Source organism: Scyliorhinus torazame, chromosome 7 (assembly GCF_047496885.1).
Source record: "Scyliorhinus torazame isolate Kashiwa2021f chromosome 7, sScyTor2.1, whole genome shotgun sequence".
NCBI lineage: Eukaryota > Metazoa > Chordata > Chondrichthyes > Carcharhiniformes > Scyliorhinidae > Scyliorhinus > Scyliorhinus torazame.
The window spans coordinates 83,481,374-83,503,778 of NC_092713.1; the positions used below are offsets into that span (position 1 = coordinate 83,481,374).

General features: G+C 46.9%; 1 protein-coding gene across 7 annotated transcripts in view; it reads right to left on the reverse strand.

The window, feature by feature from the left end:
• Positions 1 to 22,405, reverse strand: part of fggy (FGGY carbohydrate kinase domain containing) — a 554,287-nt gene that overhangs the window by 164,870 nt on the left and 367,012 nt on the right. For all 7 annotated transcript variants that reach the window (XM_072510992.1, XM_072510995.1, XM_072510990.1 and 4 more), the window contains one exon: positions 20,021 to 20,141. In XM_072510992.1, coding sequence (XP_072367093.1) covers positions 20,021 to 20,141 — 121 coding nt within the window. The remainder of the gene's footprint in view (positions 1 to 20,020; positions 20,142 to 22,405) is intronic.

The following is a 22,405-nucleotide window of genomic DNA, read 5'->3' on the forward strand; positions in this document are numbered from 1 at the left end:
AAGTTGGAGACCCAATAGAGTGAGAGAGATTACAAAACAAGACAAAGTTGAAGAGATAGAATGTGGGAGTCAAGGCCATGAAGGGTTTGAAGGATATGGATGAGCATTTTAAATTAAATATCTTGGTGTCAGTGAGGATTGGGTTGTGGACGAGCAGGATAGGGTCCAGTAAACTAATGTTTAGGATAAGTTAGAGTCTATGAAAGGTGGGAGGCCAGCAAGATGGACACTGGAGTAGTAAAGTTTAGAAATAATAAAACAATGAATAAGAATGTCATCAAGGTGAGTGGCAGAAGAAGTAGCAGAGGTTGGGTCATGTCACAGAAGTAAAAAGCAGCAATCCAGTGATTATATGCCATGTCATTAATCCTACTTGCATCTGACAACTAATTTTTCTATCCAACAGAGATTTGGCTGGACCACATCAAGCACATGCTCTGCCCATAACTCTTCACCAATTCAGATTACCCTGGAGAGCAAAGATAATGCCCGGTTCCTTTTCTCCACTATCTATCACCTTCTTGAACTGCACCATCCTCCCCTCCAACCAGACGTGTGAGAAGCTCATCCATCTCTTTGTCACTAAGATTGAGATCATTTTTTAGCTGCGTCTGCTGCATACATGACCAGCAGACTCTTTCGTACAAGACCACTTGACCTTCCCTGAACCTGCATTGTTATCTCGTTCCCCTTCTATCAATCTTTTTACTCTTTCCGAGCTTATTTTGCAAATGAGACCCATTTTCCACAGTGGTGAACCACTGTATTAGGGGATGTAAGATAGGACCTGCACTACAGGTTCGCCGGTAGTCCGTGCCAGCTGGCTCCGCCCACTAAGAACTGTATAAATATGCATGACCTCCATTGCCCTGCCATTTCGCCAGCTGCAGCAGGAGGTCACGCACCTGACTGCAATAAAGCCACAGTTGTACCCAATCTGCGTCTTTGTGCAATTGATTGCGCATCAATTTATTGCAGTCAGATTTTTCAACAGAATGGATATCAGAATCAAACCCGATCGCCTGCAGCTGGACCCGCACTCGCCCGACGCCAGAAAAGAGTTTACTCACTGGCTAGCATGTTTTGAGGCCTACATCAACGCTGCGGACCCCGCGCCAACGGAGGCTCAGAAGATAAACGTCCTGTACTCCAGACTGAGCTGCAGTGTGTTCCCGTTGATCCAAGATGCCACGAATTACGCGAAAGCAATGGAACTCCTTAAAGAACACTATGCTCAGAAGGCAAACACGCTCTTCACCAGGCATGTACTCGCCACCCGCTTGCAACTACCTGGTGAGTCCATCGAAGACTTCTGGCGTGCCCTTATTCCACTCGTCTGGCACTGTCAGGCTGTTACGGCCGCTGAACACGCGAACCTCCTCATGCGCGATGCTTTCGTGACGGGGATTGTGTCGGACCACATCCGAGAACGATTACTGGAAGGGGCCACGCTCGAACTGGCGGAGACAAAAACCTTGGTGCTCTCCATGACGGTCGCATTCCGTAATGTACAATCTTACCCCCCCCCCCCCCCCGCCGCCACCCACCCTTCTACCCCTTCCTACCCCTCCTGGACCCCACCGGCGATCTCCTCAGCTGGGGCCCTGCCTTCCCAATACGCCTGCGCCGCATGCCGATCTGCGCACCCCGGGGGTCCCCGCTGCTACTTCTGCGGTCAGCAGAAGCACCCCCGCCAACACTGCCCGGCCCGCACTGCCGTTTGTAAATCCTGCAGTAAGAAGGGCCACTTTGCGGCTGTGTGCCAGGCCTGCGCAGTCGCTGCGATCGTGCCCGCTATCGCGCCCTCCCCCACTCTAAACGCATGATTGGAACCGCCATCTTCTCCTCCCGGGGCCATGTGCGACCAATGGGCGCCACCATCTTGTCCCCCTTCGGCCACGTGCGCCCCATGGGCGCCGCCATCTAGTCCCGACCCCGCAATGTGCGCACCATGGATGCCACCATCTTGTCCTGACCCCGCAATGTGCGCACCATGGGCGCCGCCATTTTGTCTCCCACAGGGTCTCCGAACATCCTGAGATCGGAACCGCACACACTCGCCACCCGAAGCATCCGACGACTACCCGCAGCTCGCTTCGATGACGCTGGACCAATCTTGCCCGCACAACCTGGCCACCGCGTCGCCGACGATGAATATCAATGGCCATGCGACCTCGTGCCTGCTGGACTCCGGGAGCACCGAAAGCTTCGTACACCCAGATACGGTAAGGCGCTGCTCCCTCGCGGTCCACCCTGCCAACCAAAGGATTTCCTTGCATCCGAATCCCACTCCGTCCCGATCCGAGGCTTTTGTACAGTCACCCTCACGGTCCAGGGCGTAGAATTTAGTAACTTCCGTCTCTATGTCCTTCCTAATCTCTGCGCCGCACTCCTGTTGGGCCTGGACTTCCAGTGCAATCTCCAGAGCCTCACACTCAAATTCGGCGGGCCCTTACCCCCCTTCCCCTTACCGTTCGTGGCCTCGCGACCCTCAAGGTCGATCCCCCCTCCCTTTTTGCCAATCTAACTGCAGATTGCAAGCCTGTTGCCACCAGGAGCAGATGGTACAGCACCAAGGACAAGACCTTCATCAGGTCCGAAGTCCAGCGGTTGCTTAAGGAGGGTATTATTGAGGCCAGCAACAGCCCCTGGAGAGCCCAAGTGGTAGTGGTCAAAACTGGGGAGAAACACAGGATGGTCGTGGACTACAGCCAGACCATCAATCGGTACACGCAGCTCGACCCGTACCCCCTCCCACGCATATCTGATATGGTCAATCCGACTGCGCAGTACTGGGTCTTCTCAACAATTGACCTGAAATCCGCCTACCAGCTTCCCATCCGGAAGTCGGACCATCCATACACGGCCTTCGAGGCGGACGGTCGCCTCTACCACTTCCTTAGGGTCCCTTTCGGCGTCACACACGGGGTCTCGGTTTTCCAAAGTGAGATGGACCGAATGGTCGACCAGTACCATTTGCGGGCCACCTTTCCGTACTTAGATAATGTCACCATCGGCAGCCATGACCAGCAGGACCACGATGCCAACCTCGAAAAATTTGTCTGCACTGCCACTCTTCTCAACCTGACCTACAACAAAGAGAAGTGTGTGTTCAGCACGATCCGGTTAGCCATTCTCGGCTATATAGACCAAAACGGACTTCTCGGGCCCGACCCCGACCGCATGCGCCCCCTCATGGAGCTTCCCCTCCCCCACTGCCCCAACACCCTCAAACGCTGCCTGGGGCTCTTTTCCCATTATGCCCAGTGTCCCCCAAACTATGCGGAAAAGGCCCGCCCACTCATTCAGTCCACCCAATTCCCCCTTGCGGCCGAGGCACAACATGCTTTCGCCCGCATCAGAGCAGACATCGCCAAGGCCGGGATGCGTGCAGTGGACGAGTCGCTGCCTTTTCAAGTAGAAAGCGACGCTTCAGACGTCGCCCTTGCCGCCACTCTAAACCAGGCAGGCAGACCCGTGGCATTCTTTTCCCGCATCTTTCATGACTCTGAAATTCGACACTCATCCGTCGAAAAGGAGGCCCAAGCTATCGTTGAAGCTGTGCGGCATTGGAGTCATTATCTGGCGGTAAGAGATTCACTCTCCTCACTGACCAATGGTCGGTAGCCTTCATGTTCAATAACACACAGCGGGGCAAGATCAAAAATGATAAAATCTTGCGGTGGAGAATTGAGCTCTCCACCTATAATTACGAGATCTTGTATCGCCCTGGTAAACTCAACAAGCCCCCAGACGCCCTCTCCCGAGGTACATGTGCCAGCGCACAAGTGGACCAACTCCGGGCCCTACACGACAGCCTTTATCACCCGGGGGTCACTCGATTGTACCATCTGGTCAAAGCTCGCAATCTGCCCTACTCCGTCGAGGAAGTAAGGACAGTCACCAGGGATGGCCAGGTCTGTGAGAGTGCAAGCCGCACTTCTACCGGCCGGACCGTGCGCGCCTGGTGAAGGCTTCCTGCCCCTTTGAACGCCTCAGCCTGGAGTTCAAAGGGCCCCTCCCCTCCACCGACCGTAACACGTACATTCTCAGTGTGGTCGATGAGTACTCCAGATTCCCCTTCACCATCCCATGCCCCGATATGACGTCTGCCACCGTCATCAAAGCCCTCAACACCATCTTTGCTCTGTTAGGTTTCCCCGCTTACATCCACAGTGACAGGGGATCCTCATTCATGAGCGATGAGCTGCGTCAGTTCCTGGTCAGCAGGGGTATAGCCTCCAGCAGGACGACCAGCTACAACCCCCGGGGAAACGGGCAAATAGAACGGGAGAATGGGACGGTTTGGAGGGCCGTCCAGCTGGCCCTACGGTCCAGAAACCTCCCAGCAACTCGCTGGCAGGAGGTCTTCCCTGACGCTCTACATTCCATCCGGTCACTATTGTGCACCGCCACTAATAACACACCCCCATGAACGTGTTTTTACCTTCTCCAGGAAGTCCACATCCGGGGTGTCGTTCCCGACTTGGCTCGCAGCGCCAGGACCGTCCTTCTCTGTAGGCACGTCCGACTCCACAAGGTGGACCCCTTGGAGGACAGGGTTCACCTGCTCTACCCAACCCTCAATATGCCTACGTTGGGTTCCCCGACGGCCGCCAAGATACTGTCTCACTCAGGGACCTGGCACCATCAGCTTCCACCCCAACACACTTCCCCACCCATGCGCCCCCCCCCCCCCTCCCACCGCGCCGCCAACACTGACCCCACCAGACCAACCCCCCCCCCCCTTTCCGCACAAGAGGACGAAGTGGACTTTGGCACGCTCCCGGAGTTCTCCGATGACTGGCCAGCATCACCACCACCGCCATCGGTGCCACCTCCACCACCGCAAGGAGCGACTTCGCTGCCACCGTTACGCCGCTCCCAACGAAGCACCAAAGCACCGGATCAGCTGAACCTTTGAATGACTCTGGACCGTCAACATGGACTTTTTCTTTTTTCTTAACACTGTACATAATTGCACTAATTGTATATAGTTTCACATCACCCCCGCCGGACTCATTTTTAACAGGGGGTGAATGTGGTGAACCACTGTATTAGGGGATGTAAGGTAGGACCTGCACTACAGGTTCGCCGGTAGCCCCTGATGGCTGGCTCTACCCACTAAGAACTGTATAAATATGCATGACCTCCATTGCCCTGTCATTTCGCCAGCTGCAGCAGGAGGCCACGCATCCGACTGCAATAAAGCCTCAGTTGTACCCAATCTGCGTGTGTGCAATTGATTGCGCATCATCCACTAAACTGCTAACCATTTAACTTCCCTTTCAGATTGCCATGCCATTTTATATTGTAAAATATCCCTTTTTTCAAGACCTCATTGCCCTGAATTAAAATTTCTCAAATGAGGTAAATCCCTTTCTGGCTTCGATCCTCTTCATCTCTGTAACCTCCTCCACCCCGACTTCACTCTCTGAAATCGCTGGGTGGAATCTTCTGCTCTAGCTGGTGGCAACCATGGAGGCAGGAAGGGCATGTAATCAAAAGGGATGGTGGCTTACTGGAACCTCTCCACCTTCCCTCTTCTGTCACAATTAAGTTCTGGGTGGGAAGGCCCATGGCCTAGCTTCCTGCTCCACCATCAATTGAGGCCTTTAAATAGCCAATTAATGACCACATAAAGGTCTCACCCCTTATTAATCCAGGATTAACCCAGTGCTGGGTGAGCCTGTCGCCATGCAGCATCCATAGTCAGCTTGCCACCTCTTTGTATTCAGTGCCTGATCAAGTGAATGCTGTCCCCCCACATGATTAACTAATGGCCTGGATCACTCGTGGATCCTGGGACTCTGTTGCCTTGCCTTCTGGAAGCAGCCACAGCCTCCCCAATTTCTCAACTGAGTACAAGAGCTTCTGGCTTTTTATTGCTGGCAGTTCTTAGTAGGCGAAACTTCAGCCAGAGGTCTTGATTCCATGGGAAGGCCCACCACTGGCCTGACCACTACCTGATTCATTTGTGGTTTCATGGGGCTTCCAAAAGCGAGGCAGCATAGGTTTCCTGCTGGCTGTCTGCTGATAAGATCCCCAATGCCGTGACATAATTTTACCCTCTATTCCTGTCACTAAGCTGTCCATCGCTCCACCTCACTGACCGCTTTTAAGATCCTCCTTAAAACCCACTTCTTTTGACATATATTCCACACATCCATAGAATCCCTACAGTACAGACGGCGGTTATTCAGCCCATCGCGTCTGCTTTGACCGTCTGAAAGAGCACCCCATCTAGCCCCACTCCTCCACCCTATCTCCGTAACCTCACCTAAGCTGCCTATCTTTGGACAGATACGGTAGCACAGGGGTTTGCACTGTTGCTTCACAGCGCCAGGGTCCCAGGTTGGATACCCGGCTTGGGTCACTGTCTGTGTGGAGTCTGCATGCTCTCCCTGTGTCTGCGTGGGTTTCCTCTGGATGCTCCGGTTTCCTCCCACAAGTCCTGAAAGACGTGCTTGTTAGGTGAATTGGATACTCTGAATTCTCTCTCAGCGTACCAGAACAGGTGCCGGAGTGTGGCGACGAGGAGATTTTTGCAATAACTTCATTACAATGTTAATGCAAGCCTACTTGTGACAATAATTTATGAAAAGATACGGGGAGAACATGTAAACTCCACACAGTCTCCTTAGGCCAGAATTGAACCCGGGTCCTTGGTGCTGTGAGGCATCAGTGCTAACCTTCATGCCACCAAGGTTTTAGTCTCCACTCCTAATAACTCCTTCTTTGGCTCAGTGTCCATTTTGTGTGATTACATTTATGTGAAGCACCTTTAGATATATTTCTCTGTTAAAGCTGCCACATAAATACAATTCCTGATTTGCGAAACACTTTTGCATCAATTCTAGTTAAACAGTTCCATTTTCAAATGTTCTCGTATTTTTTTCTTTGTTTGAATACTTCCTGCTTTAAACTATATCCTTTCCCCAACGAAGTAGCATTGGTTAGCAAAAACAAGCCAGCTCCACTAATGAACATTACAAGATACACAAAAGTAGCAAAGGGTCACTTTCCCTCAAATTTCCTCCAGTTCCCTGAAGAGTCTGGCCTCTGTTCTGCACCTTCTCTTGTCACAAGCTGACAGCAGATACTCGGCTCAGTGCATTGTGGTTACTAATCCACCTTACACCATTACACAGCTCGGCAAGTTGGTGCACCACTTTATACTCCCTGCTTGACAGTTTCTTCTTTCCAAAACCGAAAAGGCATGAAATGATATTGGAGGCACTATAAGTCAAACCCTCTCATGACGTCTACAAATTCTAAAGCCAAAATAGGACACAGAATAAAATGGTTTCATTTTACTATCAGAAACGGGTTAAACTGTTCATGAAACATGCTTAAACCTGTGTCCGTAGACCAAAGCCTGATATTCCTTTCCTCTCCGAATTACCAAACTTGCACAAATGTAACCAATTCTGACAACGGAATAAAAAGAACTGACAAGCAATAGACAGGAGATTCTCTTGGGGCACAGGAACATTCGGAGCATGGCTTATTGCACTGTATTCTTATAAGGATATGGGACTCCCCACATATTATTATTACCTGTTGATTTTACGTCCGGAAAAATAAAGGATGAATCTTAATTCTAAATTGCACTCCACAAATTCCCTTTATGTCTATGATTGCACAATTGTGTAGTTGAAAGAGGCAGGATACGTAAACGCTTTACTGTTCAAGCAACTTAAATCTGAAAACGAATGCGCAGCACATGATAAATGATAGACAGGAGTCTTGTGAGAGATCCTTTTTCAAACAATCTGATAAAAGCCACATGCACAGACAAGCCTAAGCCTCCCTGTAGGGCTGAGAGTGCATTTTAGGCATGCTACACAGTTTCCACTCTATCTGCCAATACCCTAGATAAAAAAGTACATTCTGCATGAAGTTCTAAATAGCAATTATATAGATTACATGGTAGCATGATACTAATCCTGATAAAAGGGGATTCTGTCCCTGTGCAACACGCAGCTGCTGCCTATTATATTTATAATATATTTACTGTCTAAGGTTATAAAATGATCATGGTGTACATTTAAATCAGTGAACACACCTTAACATAATGTATAAATCCAACAGTTTTCTTAAATTTTGAGAATGCTTCCGACTGAACCCAGAATTGTTTGTATCTAGTCTACTATTATCAGCCAGTCGACAGCAACCACTGTTTAAAAGCATCAACAATCTGTTACTATATGCCACATGCAACTGTTGCCCCAGTATTAACTTCTACCAATATTTTCTTGGTGATCATCCTAAATTTATGCCCTCCAGTTACCAAATATTGATCAGTGCAATTTTTTCCACATTTCAAATCCACTCCCCCCACCCCCCATAATTTGTAGCTCCTTTGTCATAGCTGTTCTTCACCTTCTTTGGAAGTGAATTTCCTTATTGTTTTGACACTACTGCAGCAGTAGAATGATGTTGCCCACCTTTAAGGCAACCAAGAATCAGAATTCCATGAGGTGGTTGGCTCTTCACTCTCCACAGAATAATGGCTGAGGTGAACTCTGTCACATGGCAGTTGGCTGCATCTCTGATGTCCTTCAAGAACCATGCGAGCAGAAGGTGGGAGGTCAAATCAGGCTGTCCAAGAGAACCTTCAACTGAAGGTCGTTAGGGGGAACAGACCTCTGAGGAAGAAACACCATTGCTTGATCTGACACTCACTGTCACCAGCTCAGAAGTACAACGTGTACTTCAGAGGGTAGTCTTGAGTCAGGATCTGTACATGGTGAAGTAGAGGTACAAGTAAGTTGCAGGCAGGCCAGGGGAAAAAGTTAGCATATGTGCCAACTAACTGCAGGGAAAGGTGAGAGACGAGCTCTGTTGCACGGGCCTCAGACGAGGACTTCATTGGGACAGGATATAGGAAAAGGCTGATGGGAATGCACTCAGAGGTGCTTGGTGCATTGGCAGTCGTGCAAGATATTTGTTGTTACTGTCAAAGAGCATGGATGATTACAACTCCAATGTTACTGCAAGGTTACATGCAGTATTTGGATTGCACAATTTCCAGCATGTGAGTGATGGCCAACTCCATGACAACATCTGTGGACTGAACTGTGATGTACCATCTGATGGTTGTGGTCTCAGGAAGAACCCTGCAACATTTGAGAGCTTCAGTGAAAGTTCTGACGGGAGTTTGTAAAGTCTCTGCTTGTTGTCAGCTTGATATCATGCAGGTTCAAATTGCTTCTATCATGGTTGCAAATGCCAATGTTTAAAGAGTTTTGTCGGGTCTCAGAGCAGTCCAGCAATCTGCCGTCCAGCATATCACCAGGATTGCTGAGGCACTACGCTGGGGTAATGGCAGTGACTCTATGCTGCACAAACCCATTGTTCTCACTTAGGATGATAACATCTGTGTTGCCACCATTGCTACGCTGCCAGTGCTCCATCCGTTGCTAGTCAGTCAACCGGCCCCCCAGCTCAGACAGCTGCACTCCATGCTGGAGTTGAGCCCTCAGGGTCTAGAGCTGCTCGAGGGTGGACCACAAGGCCATCTGCAGTCTCTTCCTTCAAAACTCAACAGCCCTCTACCAGCCTATTGCAGCCACTGAGAGTACTAAGTTGAGCAAAGACTCCCACAAGGCATGCTCTGTGGATATACATAAGAGTAATTGGCTGAGCATTCTATGGAGTATTTTATGTTTTTTTTGTCCAGTTCCAGTCATGCAACCGGACACATATTCAAATGTGTGTTTGAGAGAGGGCATTAACAGGAGTGGTGAAATCCAAAATAGTGGGAAGGGTGTTGAATCAATGGGTGGGACATTGACTGCTCACTCTGCTTACTCCCAGCGCATGGAGTGTACCTTTCCTATTTAGGGAATGGCTTAGGATGAGCTGGAAGCTGCAGCCACCCACCATTTTTAACTTCTTGAGGAGAAATGTCTTCTCTCAGAGGATCATTTGTGTTAGGAATTCTTTTCTCCAGCGAACAGTGGAGGCTGGATCATTGGAATATATTCAAGGCTGAAACAGACAGGTTTTTGATTGATAATTAAGACAGTGAAACAGGGCAGCACGGTGGCGCAGTGGGTGAGCCCTGCAGCCTCACGGCGCCGAGGTCCAAAGTTTGATCCCGGCTCTGGGTCACTGTCCGTGTGGAGTTTGCACATTCTCCCGTGTTTGCGTGGGTTTCGCCCCCACAACACAAAGATATGCAGGCTAGGTGGATTGGCCACGCTAAATTGCCCCTTAATTGGAAAAAATTAATTGGCTACACTAAATTTTTAAAAAAAGACAGTGAAACAGGCAGGAAAGTTGAGTTAAGGCCAAAATCAGATCGGCCATGATCTTATTAAATGATGGAGCAGGCTTGAGAGACATGATGGTCTGCTCCTGTTCCTTGTTTCTTATATTCCCCAAACAGTTCCTAAAGTGCAAAACCCAAAGGTGCTATGGTGCTGAATTTTGCAGTGCTGGCCTTTCCTGCATTCGCTAGTTATAGCCAGGGTGGCAGTGGGGATCATCTAATTTCCTACCCCTATGTTTTGGAAGGAAGAAAATCAGCCAAGGTTCCTGACCCTGAACATGATCCAACCAAATCTATTGAAGAGAATTGTGCGTAGCTGTCAACTAACTTGCAAAATTCACCTTCGGGACTCAGAGAAGAACAGTGGCCTTTCCTCTCAGCATGGAAAAGCAGCTTTAGCTGGAAAGCAAAAACAGCAGATGCAAAATGGGCTGAAGAATTTGTGTGTACCCCTGAAGATTATCCAGTTTAACAGACCCATGTAAAGATGATTTTATATGGTCTTGTTGACTTTTAAACTACTTCAGAATGTAATGATAATGCTTTCTTAGCGCCGTGGTGTCATAATTGCTGTTCCGCGGGTGCTGACTGTGAACCTTTATAACCCAAGGTCAGTTCATTTAGATTTTGGTACAGCTGTTCTAACCCTTTGAGAATGATGTGACAGGAGCACAAGGAGGTCAGTGATATTGTGCGAACAAAGCAGATTTCTAAATGTTGGAGGTTGTTAAATCAGTTTCAACTTGGTGAAACACAGATGGTTGAATTTAATGGTTGCAAAGTTCCAGACAGCCATGGGGCAACCTTGCCATGCCCATTTCCACAAGTCCCATTGCCATTGCTTGGCAACCAGGCACTTAACTGCCTGGTGTAAGGGCTCTTTGTCTCTTTAAAGAAGGGGTTTCCACCTCCAGAGACTGCTGGCCAATCAGAAGGCTGGCAATTCTTCAGTTTGAACAGCCCCTCCTGAATGGCCATCTCTTTTTCTGAGCCTGACCCACAGCTACAGCCTTGCCAGGGTTAACACTTTCTCAGCACCTATACCAACAAACCCTCCAGGAATTTCATACCTTCCAATGAGAATCTCTCATTCTTCTAAACGACAGAGAACAAAAGACATTCTCTAGGATTGGATAAGGAGAATTTAATAAGACATGGGAAGTCCACAGCAAATTGTAGTAAAGACATTTATTGAACAACAATATCATCTACACGATGCCTGGTTTCACCTCACTGGGTCCTCTCTCCTTTCTGGTCGACTCCATACTGGTCGACCTTTCATACCAGTGCTGATAAGCTACCCCACCCATAGCAGGGGAGCACGCAGTCCCAATGAGCAAGGGGAAACAATCATCCCCAGCTGGATGTGCCCCATGCAGGTTATTACAGAGACCAAAACTGGAGTACACAGCACTCCAGGTGTGGTCTCACCAAATCCCTATAATTTATTTGATGGAGATGCCCCTCAGGGTAATGCCAGCTGCCCTGTTCCACTGTCTCTGGCTGACGTTGTAATGATACCCGTGTTTCTTGCAGCTGTAAATCGTTTACTAATCCACTGTAAGGACAAGGAATGATCTCCACTTCTAGAATACGGCACTGACATCTAACAGCCCTGCATCTCACCTCTTCCTCTCAACTGGGCATTACCTAAAAGAAGCATATGTTCTGGAAGTAAAAAATGCACACCATATACTTCTCAAAAATGGTAAGCTCCAGAATAAAATATACAGAACACTAGAACACACTGTTAGGTGAATAACATTTGGGGAACTGCTATTCAAATGTGTTGTGATGCTTGATTTGAGATACAGATGAAAAACATTGTTCTGCAGGAATGCTGTATTATTCTAGGATGCTGATGTGAAGTTTGTGGATAATAGTACTGATTGTTTAAATGGTTCAAATTTTAAGCATATGTGCATCAGTAAAAGGCATATGTAGCTACTGCAAGCACTTAACTGGAGGTATTTACAGTTAAAGTTTGCCTGAAGATTCTTGTTGAGTAAATAGCTGATTGCCCAGATATTTGTTCTGTCTCTTGGTCAGAGTAATTTTCTGAGTCTGATTGCCACTTGTTGGTCTTTTCCTTTTTCCAGGTAACAGTCTTTGTAATGCAAAGTTGTGTGCAGTACAGTGGGCAACAATAATTGTGAGCACATTGACAATGTTTCTATTACACTGATCCCTCTGATCGGTCTAGGCATTTCAACCTTTGTTTTAAGAAACAGATGGTCTGCTCCACGAAGATGGTGTTAGTAACATCATTCTCAATACATCTTTGTATTTATGTATCTCAAAGGGATAATCCATCAGGGCTGCAATGGCTGGCCTTGGTCTCTCTCTCGCTATCCAATCTTCTGTTTTTTGAAATAGTAGTGACAGTATAGATTAGAGTAAAATTAATGGATCAAGGTAATAGATGAGGTAATGAGTGTCCACAAACATTATTCTGCACCTTTATTGAAAGATCAGCTGTATATTTTTGGAGCAAAACCATTTCTGCTGATAAAGGGAATGGTGTTGCAGACAGATGTCACATGTGAATTACTAATAACGCTGAGGAATCCAACCCAATAGAAAAAGTCCTGGATATTCTTATGTCAAAATTACGATTGAGAAATAGATGAGCTGAATGGCCCAGTCAAGCAATGCATCCAATATTTTGGGGATCTGGGGAGAGCAGGAGGCATGAATCAGTTTTTGCAAAACCTGGAAAAACCAGGAACACGGAAGGTCCTGACAAATTTAATGGAATATGTTTTTCCCTACGATTTCTGCCCAACAGCCAACTAGATTCAAAATTGGTCGGCTGCTGGGCAGGAAAGCTAGCCCCACATGCTCTCGCATTCTTGATCCTTTTACGAGCAGGACTATCAATTCTGTTCAGCCCCCTCAAGATTTTGAACATCTCCATCAAATATCCTCTTAGTCTTCTTTTCTCCAAGAAGAACACTCCCGACCTCTCCAATCTATCCTCATAAAAAAAGTTTCTTGTATCTGGAGCAATTCTTGTAAACCTCTCCTGCACTCTCTCCAATGCATTTGCATCCTTCCTATAGTGTGGTGTCCAGATTACACAATAGTCCAGCTGCGGTCTAACTAATGTTTTGTATAGGATCAGCATAACCTCCTTGCCCTTGCACTCTTTGCCCCTATTGATATCATCGGGCCATGCAGTGTTGGAGCACTTGTGATACTCAACAGGACATCTGCCTTATCGCATGGGCATTTGTTATTCCCTCAAACTATCAAACATTCAGAAAGCAGGACAGCCTAATGCTGCTAAACATCTGTGACTATCTGTCCTTTCTGTGTCATGCTGACCCTTGTTCTTCTCCCCTTTTATTAGGTCCATCTGAAGTCCTGGAAGAACATCACTGAGAAAAGGAAATTCCTTCTGAAGAAGCACTGCTATTTGCTCCATCTCTGTCAAGTACTAGCACCCCAGGACAAAGTAGAGCAATCTACACCTGGTGAATCACACATAATCAGAATCTACTAGAAAAGGACAACCCAAGAGATGACTCATCAGAGAGCAAGTTTGGTTCCTGTTTTGAGAAGGACACAGATAGAAAGGTAGATAGAAAGAAATAATTAACCAGCATTTATTTTGTGCCTATCACATCCACGGAACATCCCAAAGTATTTCACAGTCAATGAATGACTTATGAAGTAGAGTTACTTTTGTAATGTAGGAAATGTGACAGCCAATTTGTCCATAGCAAGATCCCGCAAATAGTAATGTGATAAAGACTGGGCCCCTAGTTTAACATCTCATTTGAAAGATAGGTGCCAACATCAGAGGTCCAGCTTTCAAAAGAAAACTGGTTCCTGTACATATTTAATGATGGGAGATATTAGAAAACTTAGAGTATGGAGGAGTCATTAGCAATCTGTGGATTGCCTGACAGAAGTTAAAACGGCCGTTCAAAGATTACGGTGTATAGATTGCTGGCCGCATAAAAACAGCTCACTACAGTTTTTTTTACAATATTTAAAGCAAAGGTGAATTCTCATTTGCACTGCCAAATTTTATTCTAAGAAACTGGCATGGGCAGTTGTAAGGCATTGGTTCTCCACTCTTTGCTTGGGACACAAGCACAACACAATGCATTCAAAATCCATTTGACACTGTTCATATACATCACTCAAAATATTGATCAAATGTTAACCCGATCCTCAAACAATTACCTTGAAACAAAAGCAGTGCCTCAAATATAAATGCAATCTCGATTAAGAACATATGCTCCAGAGTCCACACTGGACTAAAATTCAGTTTTCAAACAACTGCCTGTGGGGAAATGACAGTTCCGAATCTTTATTTCAACTCAATAATTTTGTAACATTTCCTTCTTTTCTGCACTATGTAAATAGCTTTTCAACATAGTATTCACCTTTAGATTAATTTAACCTATTTTCTTCTGTATTTTTATTTTCTGCCCTTTCAATAATAAATCCTGTGACCAGCAATCGATAATTTTGAAAGCATTGATAGTGCTTCTCAAGTATATAATATCCTCCAATGCAAACTGTCCAGCTTAAAGAAATTAGCATTATTCAGGAGAACATTTTCTTTACATTTTCAAAAATAGCCACTAGGTCCTATTTTTCCTCAAAATATCAGTACAAATAAATAGCAATTACTTTCAGAAATGTTTGTGTGTTGGCACAAGTATATATTTAAAAACTGGAACTGTTTCCACATCAAAGGGAAGTCTGCTGATGCAGAGGAAAGCTGAAACCCCAGATTTTCTCTTTCTAATCTTTTTAAACAGGATCAATCAAGAGTTTCAGGCTTTTGACCTTTGCTCGCAGTGATCGCAGGTTTGCTTTGTGGGTATTTCCACATTTCAAAATCTGGACCTTTGTCCAAGTTTTGTTTGCATAACTGGAGAGTTATCAGCATTAGCAATAGCGTCTGGCTGTAACTTAATCCCATGGTGCTATTAATAAACATTTTTTTCCCTTTTGATTCTAGGCTCTTCTCTGGGACACAATGGAATTGTGGACCTTTGCTAAGGTTCAAACATCAAAACATTAAAGTAAAAGCAGAAAGCATGTCAATTAGCTGCACGGAACACAGGCTAACAAAACACATTTTCTCCAATGGAGCAATTGTCCCATCCAATAGAGAGTTGATTTCCACTTCCTTCACATGGTATTAGCAGGGTCTTAATAACCACAAAATGGGACAGAGATGCAGTTCTTTTTCAAAATAACTTACTCCTGCGCATCCAAAAAACATAAAGGACATTACAGAGAGGGTACAGTCAGTAGCAATGACATGGTGAAGCTAGGTTTTGAGGTCATACAGGCAAATTTTCAGGAGCTGAGGAGAAAGTTTTGAAGCAGGTCTTTGAAGGTAGTAACCTCTGAATTATTCTCACTGTCACACGCATGAGAAAGAATAGAAATAGAAAGATAGAAAGGATCAATATGTGGCTTGAGGCATGGAAAATGAGAGAGGGCTTTAGATTCTTGCAGGATTTTGGTCAAGTGGTCCCATAAAGAGCCAGCCCACATGGATGGTAAGCACTTCGGGGGGAATGGTGGAGCCATGATGGTGAAAGTATTCTTCTATGTACAGCAAAGCCAGAGCACATGTTCACAGATAGTCAGTCTAGATAGAAGAAGTCCATGATGCATCCTCCATGCTCCCTCTTTCTCTGCCTACTGTCGTCTCAGTCATGTTCTTTAGACTGGCCGAAGTGAATGATGAACTACAGAACATCTAGTTTAAATAATTTATTATGGAACAACTGCATGATAAAGATAACAAGGATAAATAAAATAATAAACTACTAACACTAATTAATTATTGTAGAGCTACTGCAAAATACATCTCTCCTCCAACACGACCTACTTCCAACTCCCCAGCCACAGGGTCACATGGTGGGTTTACACTGCCACCTAGTGGTCAGAGGTCGTGTATAACATTGTGTACAGAATTGCTTTATGCATATCATCACAGTCTCTGTATGTCTGGTGCAAATAATATCAAGGTTGTAGAGGACACAGCAGTCCAACACAAAATGTGAGCTTATGGCAAGCAGTCCAAGTTGAGTAAAAGCAAGTTACTGCGGATGCTGGAATCTGAAACGAAAGAGAAAATGCTGGAAAATCTCAGCAAGTCTGGCAGCATCTGTAGGGAGAGAAAAGAGCTAACGTTTCGAGTCCGATGACTCTTTGTCAAAGCCAAGTCCAAGTTGAGTAACTGGGAATGGCAAGGGGTGACTGATGAGGGTGATTGATGGGGGTGACTGATGGGGGTGTCTGATGGGGGTGTCTGATGGGGGTGTCTGATGGGGATGACTGATGGGGTGTCTGATGGGGATGACTGATGGGGGTGACTGATGGGGGTGTCTGATGGGGCTGTCTGATGGTTGGTCTGATGGGTTGACTGAAGGGAGTGACTGATGGAGGTGTCTCAGAGGAGTGACTGATGGGGGTGTCTGATGGGAGTGACTGATGGGGATGACTGATGGGAGTGACTGATGGGGGTGTCTGATGGAAGTGACTGATGGGGATGACTGATGGGGGTGTCTGATGGGGGTGTCTGATGGGGATGACTGATGGGGTGTCTGATGGGGATGACTGATGGGGGTGACTGATGGGGTGTCTGATGGGGATGACTGATGGGGTGTCTGATGGGGTGTCTGATGGGGTGTCTGATGCGGCTGTCTGATGGTTGGTCTGATGGGTTGACTGAAGGGAGTGACTGATGGAGGTGTCTCAAAGGAGTGACTGATGGGGGTGTCTGATGGGAGTGACTGATGGGGATGATGATGGGAGTGACTGATGGGGGTGTCTGATGGAAGTGACTGATGGGGATGACTGATGGGGATGACTGATGGGGGTGTCTGATGGGGATGACTGATGGGGATGACTGATGGGGTGTCTGATGGGGCTGTCTGATGGGGTGACTGATGGGGCTGTCTGATGGTTGGTCTGATGGGTTGACTGAAGGGAGTGACTAATGGAGGTGTCTCAGAGGAGTGACTGATGGGGGTGTCTGATGGGAGTGACTGATGGGGATGTCTGATGGGAGTGACTGACGGGGGTGACTGATGGGGGTGTCTGATGGGGCTGTCTGTTGGGGGTGTCTGATGGGGGTGACTGTTGGGGATGACTGATGGGGTGTCTGATGGGGCTGTCTGATGATTGGTCTGATTGGGTGTCCGATGGGGGTGACTGATGGAGGTGTCTCAGAGGAGTGGCTGATGGGGGTGTCTGATGGGAGTGACTGATGCGGGTAACTGATAAGGGTGTCTGATGGGAGTAATTGATGGGGGTAACTGATGGGGGTGTCTGATGTGGGTATCTGTTTGGGGTGTCTGATGGGGGTGTCTGATGTGGGTATCTGAGGTGCCTGATGGGGGTGACTGATGGGGGTGACTGATGGGGGTGACTGATGGGGGTGACTGATGGGGGTGTCTGATGTGGGTATCTGTTTGGGGTGTCTGATGTGGGTATCTGGGGTGTCTGATGGGGTGTCTGATGGGGGTGACTGATGGGGGTGACTGATGGGGTGTCTAATGGGGGTATCTGGGGTGTCTGATGGTGGTGACTGATGGGGGTAACTGATGGGGGTGTCTGATGTGGGTATCTGGGGTGTCTGATGGGGTGACTGATGGGGTGTCTGATGGGGGTATCTGGGGTGTCTGATGGGGGTGACTGATGGGGTGACTGATGGTGGTGACTGATGGGGGTGTCTGATGAGGGTGATTGATGGGGGTGACTGATGGGGCTGTCTGATGAGGGTGATTGATGGGGGTGTCTGATGAGGGTGACTGATGGGGATGATTGATGGGGGTGACTGATGGGGGTAACTGATGGGGGTAACTGATGAGGGTGACTGTTGGGAGTGACTGATGGAGGTAACTGATGGGGGTGACTGATAGGGGTGACTGATGGGGGTGACTGATGGAGGTAACTGATGGGGGTGACTGATAGGGGTGACTGATGGGGGTGACTGATGGGGGTGACTGATGGGGGTGTCTGATGAGGGTGACTGTCTGATGGGGTGACTGATGAGGGTGACTGATGGGGTTGACTGATGGGGTTATCTGATGGGGGTGTCTGATGGGAATGTCTGATGGGGGTGTCTGATGGAGTGACTGGTGTAGGTGTCTGATGGGTGGTATGATGGGTGTGTCTGATGGGGGTGCCTGATGGGGTGGCTGGGGTGGACCCAACCCCCAAAACCTTTAGCAGCCAGGCAGTGGCAGAGGGGCATATCATCAGTGCCCTTAACACCTTTACCACTCTCGGTTTCCACTGCAGAGGGCTCTGCTTGGCCAACTTCACACCAAATGCACTCAGTGGAGTTCCCGATGAGGGGGGAGACTCAGCCTTCAAGGCTGTTAATTGCATGCATATGCATGCTTCACTTTGATTTACATGTTCCCGCCGGCAAGGGGCGGGTTTTGACGGCAGGGCTTGGGGTGTTTGGAGCATAGCAACAGGCAACAAACCCATTTTTCGGGTGATGCTCCATTCTCCACCTGATCGGAATTCCCGATTTGAGCGGAGTTGAATGAAGAATCCTGGCCTTTATTTGTCCCATTACCACTCCCTTAACTTCATCCCACCAACTCATGTCATTGAATCTCTCCCATTTTTCTGTCAATCTCAGAGCTTCTATTTTCCTCTTTTTCCACCCTCCCCCATTTCATTTACAGAAAAGTTAATATATTTCTGCTCTTTCCCAGATTTCTGATGAAAGATCACAACCTGAAATGTTGGGCCAGGTTTTTGTGAAGGAGGTGGGAAAGGTGAGTCGGGACATTTCCATATTTTCTTTCTGGGGAACGGGATGGAGGTCGGTCCACCACCTATGGCGGCGGCGTAGAGTTGGCCACAGAGGCAAACAAGTGCTCAGGCAAGATGCATGGTTAGAAGAATGTGTGAGACCTCATTTTTAACTTACCTGTCAGAAAGTTCCCAAATCCAGACTATGGTCCACGACTTCTCTGTGGAGTCGTGAATCATGAGCCCTGGAAAAGTTGGCCGGACTCCAGGAAACTTGTGGGGTAGTATTGGGGTCTTTCTTTCTCCACAGATACTGCCTTCCCTGCTGAGAAGTTTTGCATTTTCTATTTTTAATTGAAAAAGTCTACCTACTCCATTTCTGATGGGAGATTCTCCAAATAGTGTTAGCATGATCCAGCATGGGAGCAGATTCTGCAGGAAACAAACACATAAGGGAACAACCTCCTTTTCGACAGTGGTGACATTTTGACCATTCCTTCAATTTATTTTTAAAGTAAATTTAGAGTACCCAATTATTTTTTTTTCCAACTAAGGGGCTATTTAGCGTGGCCAATCCACCTAACCTGCACATCTTTGGGTTGTAGGGGTGAAACCCACGCAGACATGGGGAGAATGTGCAAACTCCACACGGACAGTGACCCAGGGCCGGGATTCGAACCCGGGTCCTCAGTGCCGTAGACCCAGTGCTAACCACTGCGTCACTTGCCACCCCTGACCATTCCTTCAATGACCATGAATGGCACGACAGGCATCTCCCCAGCAACGGGGTGAGCAATTTGCTTCTCTCGCACGTATCTTATTTATTCCGTGCAACACTTTTCTGTACCTTCATTTCACCATGATAGGTAGTTCCCTCTTTCTCTTTAGCTACATTTTATGCTTATTAATTAAAAGTTTAGAGAAGAATTTAATCAGCCAATCTGACACATCACCTCTATTTCACATCCTTACAACCCACTTACCTACCTGTAATGTCTGCATGCATTTGTACAAATAGCAGATTCTTGCTCAATCCACCACACATAAAGAGAGTATCGATTTGATGTCCTGCTGTCAGCATCGCTTCCAATATGTGACGGGTACCCAGCTGAATAAAGGTAAATAAAACCATATATTTTAAGTGCAGAAGCTATTAAATAGTTGCAAGGCTAATTGGTTGTTTTAGGCAAAATACTGTGGATGCTGGAAATAAAACAGAAAATGCTGGATAAACGCAGCAGGTCTGGCAGCACCTGTGGAGAGAAACACAGTCAACAATTGGGATTCTCAGGGCAGCACGGTGGTGCAGTGGTTACTGCTTCTGCCTCACGCGCCGAGGTCCTAGGTTTGATCCTGGCTCTGGGTCACTGTCACTGTGGAGTTTGCACGTTTTCCCATGTTTGCGTGGGTTTCACCCCACAACCCAAAAGATGTGCAGGGTAAGTGAATTGGCCACACAAAATTGCCCCTTAATTGGAAAAAATGAATTGGGTATTCTAAATTTATATATTTTTTTAAAATTGGGATTCTCTGTTCCCACCGACAGCGCACTCCCACCTGCGGGTTTGCTGGCAGCGTGGGGTGGTTTCAATAGGAAATTCCATTGAGAAGTGGCTGGAGTAGAGAATCCCACCGCCAGCGAACAGCGTGTTGCCAAGAAACACACGGCTGGGGGACCGGAGCATCCAGCTCAAGATCTAAATGACCTTTCTCCAGATCCCAAACGTAACACTGTTTCTCTCCACAGATGCTGCCAGCCCAGCTGAGTTTATCCAGCGATTTCTGTTTTTGTTATTGTTACATTCATCATTAATAGATTTTCAGAATAATTGCCCATAATATTTTTTAAATTGCCGTAAAATAATTTGAGGAAGAAATGTCAATTTCTTGAATTTCTTCGAATGCAAGACATTCGATTTGTGTCCAAAAAAGGCACCATGTTACTGTGCCGGTCTGTTCCACATGAGGTACAATCAATATTCAACTTTGGGCCTTTCAATGCCATTTTGTGAAAAGGCATCCCACTGCAGCTTGCTGGATACTGGTTGGAGAGAATGAAGAATTGGCCAGTTGCTGCGCTTATCAAGTTGGCAGCTTGGGAAAAAAGTCAAACAGGATACCTGCTCCCACAACATTTAGACAAATTTGATTCAAATACATCCAAAACATAAGAAAGACACTCAGTGGTGATTCTGTGAAGGGCTGCAAACATACTTACAGTGGGCTGCAGTCTTCATATTAGTCAAACAGAACATGTGCTTCACCTTGGCACAAATAAATAAAAACTAGGTATTTCATCCAGCATCCAGCAATCTCTTTTAGGATTACTAGCCAGGTCGCTCAATGCCTGACACAACGAGGCAGAGGATACTAGCAAGATCACTTGTACATGGAGTTCACATTGGGTTTGATGTGTTGGGTGTTCTGAATCACATACAGGTCACCAACACTTGAAGTAGTGCAACACTATTTTATTGAAAGGTTAACTATTTAAACATACTTAAACTGTGGATAAATACAATACCAGCTTTAACTAAAGACCTTTGCCTTGTCCTAACCAGTTGACGCACTCAGCACATGGTGAATGTCTGTGTTGCAGGCTGTGAGCTCGGTGCTCCTAGCTAGCTGCTACCCGAATAAGCGGGAACTCTGATGTCCTCTGGCTTTATAGTGCGTGTGCTCTCACTGGTGATTGGCTGCGATGTTGTGTATGTTGATTGGTCCCACTGTGTGTCCATCAATGTGTGTCTGCACCATGATATACTGGTGTATATTATGACATTTATAAAAAAATGTGCCTGCGTGACAATAAATAGTGTGTGGTGAATGTCCCTGACTACGTGTGTGCGAAATATTTACAGGACTATGGACATAAAACTGAGCTATTTACATGGGAAGGTGCCTGGTGCAGAAAAAAAGAGTGTGTCACACAAATAACGAGATGAACACTATATACAAACCACTTGAACAATTAAATGGAAGAACAGAACAGACCAGAGAGTCCTGTAGCCAGTTAAAATGGCTAACTCCCGATTTAGAATGGCTAACCCCGATTTAAAATGGCGAACGGCAAAGGCTGATGGGAAAATCAGCCAACAGGACTAAAACAAGCAGCTACAGGTAGACTGTGTATTCACCTCTGGGAAGGCCAGACAAGATCGATACCAGTAACCATCAGCACAACAAAACACCAGCCATCTGCATATTAATGAGCAATCCCTGGGAACAATGTGCAACAATTTAGACACACAAAGCCAACCCAGACTTTTCGGCGCCTACACAAAGGGAGGTGAACGATCACATCAAGACCGCCCATCGATCAAGGAATCGCTCCAGCATTGGAGACTATCGAACCAAGTGATTGGGACGAAG